At 35.7% G+C, this 5,469-nt stretch overlaps 1 protein-coding gene across 4 annotated transcripts in view; it reads right to left on the bottom strand.

The window, feature by feature from the left end:
• Positions 1-642: 642 nt before the first annotated feature.
• Positions 643-5,469, bottom strand: part of LOC111471347 (PH, RCC1 and FYVE domains-containing protein 1-like) — a 15,766-nt gene continuing 10,939 nt past the window's right edge. For 3 of the 4 annotated variants that reach the window (XM_023117056.1, XM_023117054.1, XM_023117057.1), the window contains 3 exons: positions 5,159-5,305; positions 1,497-1,789; positions 643-1,216 (listed from right to left, as the gene is read on the bottom strand). In XM_023117056.1, the coding sequence (XP_022972824.1) occupies positions 1,123-1,216; positions 1,497-1,789; positions 5,159-5,305 (534 nt within the window). In that variant the 3' untranslated portion in view covers positions 643-1,122. Of the gene's footprint in view, positions 1,217-1,496; positions 1,790-5,158; positions 5,306-5,469 lie in introns of those variants that run through there. The other variant, XR_002715183.1, reaches the window with a different exon arrangement.

The following is a 5,469-nucleotide window of genomic DNA, read 5'->3' as shown; positions in this document are numbered from 1 at the left end:
CTGTGCACCTAGATTAGTTAAGTAACAAGTATAAATAGATATTGAAGACCAACAACGAGAACCCATGACATTATTCTTAAAGTAACTATGACATTGCAAATGGAGCTAATTACTGAATATTTTTTATATTCACTCGAGCAATTATGTTTAATTCTTTTTAATGGGATCCCAAACTTCTAACTTTATATTAATTTCGTTTAATGCATATGAAGTTTTATCTTTGGTTTGAATAACTTGTTATTTTTAGACAATGTCTTTATTTCCATATTTTAGTGGCGACTTTCTTTTAGTTTGTTAGTTATTGTTTCAATTTTATTTTGGATGTATATCTGACGTAACATTTATTCATTCTTTATAACAACAAAAATAATAATAATAATAATAATAATAAAATAATATATATATTAACAACCTTTCCTTTTATTTTTTTGTGGAAAACATAACCTATGATTGTCATTCATATTTTTTATTGTTTAATTTTTCATTTTAAATACCTAAATTTATTTCTTATATAGAAGGAGAATTTTAAAAGAATTTCATTAATACTTTTAAACTAAAAAAAAATAAAATAAAAACTCTTCATAAATTAAGTTAATGTCACTTCTTTTTCACCTAGCATGCTGCTATAAGAAACTCTAGATCTGACGAACACAAATGGGATAACCAATAATAACATAAAACAATTATGAACAGTTAGTGACCTTTTTTCATCAAATTTGGTGCAGAAAAAGTCCGATATGGCAGCAGAAAGCAATAGACGATTGCTGATTGAAACCTGCTAAAGGCTAATTACAATTTGGACTTTTCCTAAGTGGATGGACAAAAAACAAAAGGAAGCACAAGAAGAAGAGTAATGTTCTAAAGGGGAAGGTTGAGAAAGTCTTAAGGCTTTGTAATTCTTTCTAATTCCTTGCCTATACTTATCAATTATCTAATATTAATATTATTGAACCTAAATGTTAGATGGCCCTGATCGATCAATCCCCACTCAAAATCATTTGGAAGATGAAAAGGAAGAATGTCTTCCAGAGAAGGGAGGGGAAGACGGTCACCAAAAAGTGCCTTCTCCTTGGCTTCTTTCTTTTCCTGCTCAATTCAATTCCAGCACAAACAAACAACTTGTCAATCTGTACTCTTTACCTTATGCCGCTCGCAAACCTTCGCTCCAAATTCCGCCCACCACTTCTCTGCTTGTGCTTCTGTAAAATGTCTTCGACTGCACAACACAATTTTTTAACACATCAAAACTGAGAACATATACCCATGAATCAGATAGTTGGTGTAAGATCCCACAATCCCACAATCCCACAATCCTCCACGTTGGTTGGGGAGGAGAATGAAACACTCTTCATAAGGGTGTGAAAACTTTTCCCTACGGGAAAGCCTAAAGAGAACAATATCTGCTAGCGGTGGACTTGGACCGTTACCGTTGGTCTTTTCATAATAACAAACAAATTTTTAATAAACTTTCACAAAAAGTGAGCTAAATTTAGTACCTGAAACGAACTCGTTTCAGCTCATTGCCTCCTCCTCCTGGCAAAGCAGACAGGGTTATATACACGCCTGGTTCGTCTTGTACAACCCATTCTCCCTTTTCATTTTGTCCTTTGTTTCCAGTTGGTAAGTTTTGACTTTTTGAAATTCCATTTGACTCCAAACGAGAGTTTATGCTCATTGAAAGGCTCTCGGTGGGAAGCTGATTGAGATTACTACCATTTTGCCCAGAAACAGTGCAAGAGTTGAGAATATCACTGTGTGCCTCTGGCATCTTATCGGCCATCTCTTTTAACTGCAAAACAATTAAAACTTTAGTATCCACAATGGAGGAGGGAGGGAATATGAATCATGCATAAATATTAAATGGAGGAGGGACTGATGAGTTCATTAGCACACTATAGTTATTAGCATGTTTGAAATTAACTTCTTCGAATTCACTCATATGGTTATATTACATTTATCAACCAAAGAACTGAAAAGAAATAGTATTGAGAAGAACAAACTACAGTAAAATATCATATGTAATTCAAGTAATTTTGGCCCTCTCTTCAAACTTAAGTCTAAACAACTAACATGAGAGAGGAAAGTAATTCAAGAGAATTGGTTGCTGGCTCGTGAAAGTGTTCCAAGAGAAGTGAGCATGAGAGAGGCAAATAATTATCCCTCAAGTAATGTCCACATGCCTATGCGGGTGGCTTCCCAAGTTATCAAAATCGGCATGAACAAGGAGTACCATGTTCTATATAAGAGACAAAAAAAGAAAAGCTACAATAACACCATAATAAAGCATCATGTGCAGTGCTTGCCACAAGAGATGGCCAAGTTGAGAATTGGCCATGAGAAGTGCTAAAGTTACATTGGGGCAAATGTCTCCAAGCTGACCAAGAGGCATCAGAAGCTTTATTGCGACAACATAACAGAGTCTTGGTGGCCAAGTCCTAAGAACTAGTCACTACTAGGTCCATTGGTGGAATAGCTCGGTGCAACTGATGTGTTGTTGTGATTATGTTGCAAGTCTTGGAGGCCGAGAGAAGGTCCGTAGTGGGATAGCTCATAAGTAATGTGACAAGTTTCATTTCTCTTTCATGCACGATTATTTTCAATGGGTCAATTAGCAACCAGCCCAAAGTTTGGACCATTATCAAGATAATATGTTTAAGTGGGGGAGAATGTCACTATCATACTATGAAAAGAGTAGATTGTAACTCTTAGGTGCAGATAGATAGAGGGCGACACACGGGTGACGCCCATTGAACAATATGAGGATCAAGAAAGATAAGTGTCATGATGCAACAAAGGAGAACAATGCATCATATAACACAACAAGAAGAGTGGACAATTGTCAAGCTAAAGTATAAGCAAGAAACAAAAAATAGTGTGATCAATGGTGCCTGAGACAAGTTTAATGAGAGTCAGACGGGCCCCAAGTCATAACCTCAAGAGTCAAAGGTTGAAATATAGGAGGGTTCTAGCATAGTACAAGCAAGATTAAAAGCAATAGTGCCAACCTCTGCCATCAAGGGTGTTAGAGACAAGGTTAATAGGTGCCAACCTCTGCCATCAAGGGTGTTAGAGACAAGCTTAATAGGTGCCAACCTCTGCCATCAAGGGTGTTAGAGACAAGCTTAATAGGTGCCAACCTTTGCCATCAAGGGTGTTAGAGACAAGCTTAATAGGTGCCAACCTCTGCCATCAAGGGTATTAGAGACAAGCTTAATAGGTGCCAACCTCAAGAGTCAAAGGATAAAATATAGGAGGGTTCGTGCCATCAAGGGTGTTAGAGACAAGCTTAATAGGTGCCAACCTCAAGAGTCAAAGGTTGAACTATAGAGCTGAACTCAGACACAGTATGCATAAATAACTTGGCATGCCTCAATAGTGTCGGGATGGATGGATGTTCAAGAGGTCCCGAATATAAGGTTGACTCATGGATCAGTTCTTAATAAGCGTATTTGAGCGAGTTATGACAACTGATTAAATTCTGAAGCTCGAAATGGCATCATGAAGCATTTATGGAACTTGAGAGTTGTCGGCTATGAAGCACTTATGGAACTTGAGAGATATTGGCTAGCACTGTACTAAATTGGTATGTCTTCATAAGCATTATAATGGCTCGATAAGTTTTGATTTATATAATTATGCTTTAGTAAGTATAATATTGTCCTAATATCTCAGTAAGTACTTAAATCACCTAGTAAGCTCCCTTTGGGCATTTTAGGGTCATTTTGACTTAACGAAGGATCCGAACATATTTTGGTGAAGTTCCGGATAGATGAGAATCTAAATAATGAGATGAGATGCTGCATTTGAAGGACGTTGGCCTAGAGTAGAGGTAAGGTTGAGCCTTTGGACTTGACCTAGAGTAGAGACAAGTCGGTTAAAGTGACAATTGAAGGAAAAACATGTACAGACGGCATATGGCTAAATTCTAAGCTATTGCACATGGACGATTTGAACTCTTATGGTTCTTATGGTTGAAGATAATCCTTGATAATTTACATATTAAAGGAGAAGACTGGGGTAAAGTTGTACTATGACACCAAATCAACCATAAACATCGCTCATAATCCTATTCAACATGATAAGACAAAGCATATTGAAATCGCTTAGCATTTTATAAGGAAAAGTTAGAGAAGTGAAAAATATGCATGAGTTATGTACCCCCGTGGCTACAATTGGTAGACGTGCTAACAAAAGAACTCTGCAACTTATTTTTTTATAGGATAGTATTCAAGTTGGGAATGAATGATAAATTCCTTAATCTCATTTAGTAATGAAATTAGCCTATTTTTTGTTTCCTTTTCTGTATTGTTTCTCACTCCTTCAAGGATTAGTTAGCTTTCTTTTATATATTGTTTTCTATTCCCTGTAGAATAGTTAGTTTTCTTTATTATAAATAGAGCTATATACTTCTCTAATGAATAACAAGAAAGGAGAGTAATACAATTTACTCTTTCAATAAAAACCATAGTAGAAACAACTATATTTGAATTCGATGAGTGAAATGCAGTGGAAATATCAAGAGAATTCATACCCAGCACCTTCAAATGTCAAAGTAATTTCTCTTTCAGTTTCAAAATTTCAGAAATTAAAAAAAATTAAAGAATCAAACAACCACAACATCAATTCAATATTTTAACTACCCATTTGAACACACGCACACAGACAGACAGCATTGTGCTATGGCAAGAGCCCAGATCTTTCTTTTGAAACAGACAGAGGCAACTTAGTCAATAACACACAATTTATTTTTCCTCTAAGAATACCTAACTCTCTTACCTTTTATTACGCTTAATTGACAGAAAAAATTATTGGTTCCTAATTGAAGAAAGAATCCATTTACGTATGACATGTGAAGCTTAGAAAGGTACATAATTTATATATTGTTTGGAATATGAGATGCAGTTCAACTTAGTTGCATGTCAAAACAAGAAATGTGGGCATAAGCTGTAAAGTTCATTAACAATTAAAATGATATTATAATATGAAGCCGACTGAAAGACAGCTGTTTTCCTTGCTATTTCTGACCATATAAATTTGACATTGGACGTTTTAAGTAAAAAAGTGGGGGTGAATATAATGAAGTTATTAAAGAACGTTTATGAAATATAATGGAAACTTTTCTTACAAAATCTAACCCATAAATCAAAAAGACTCTAACCTGAGTCGCCAAGGATTTAATAACTTCCTTGGCTGATTTGCATTTGTCAGCTTCATCTGTAGCTATTGCAGTAACCTCCATCAATTTCTTTGAGGTTTTCTCGAGTTCAGCTTCAAGATTTTTGGACTTGCAAGTCAGCTCTTGCACCTACCAATCAGTTTCTAGTTAATGCTCAATAGTTCACCCAAAGTAGAGTTCAAAAAGTAAACTAAAAGCAGCTGAAGGTTAATTAACGTGGGCCTGGGCCATGTCTTCAATCATTCACATGCTTTTTTCATGAAGACCTTTTTTTTTTGGGGGGGGGGGGGGGG

This window comes from Cucurbita maxima, unplaced genomic scaffold (assembly GCF_002738345.1).
Source record: "Cucurbita maxima cultivar Rimu unplaced genomic scaffold, Cmax_1.0 Cma_Scf00051, whole genome shotgun sequence".
Taxonomy (NCBI): domain Eukaryota; kingdom Viridiplantae; phylum Streptophyta; class Magnoliopsida; order Cucurbitales; family Cucurbitaceae; genus Cucurbita; species Cucurbita maxima.
The sequence above is the reverse complement of the archived record's forward strand: the minus strand, read 5'-3'. Positions and strand labels throughout refer to the sequence as shown.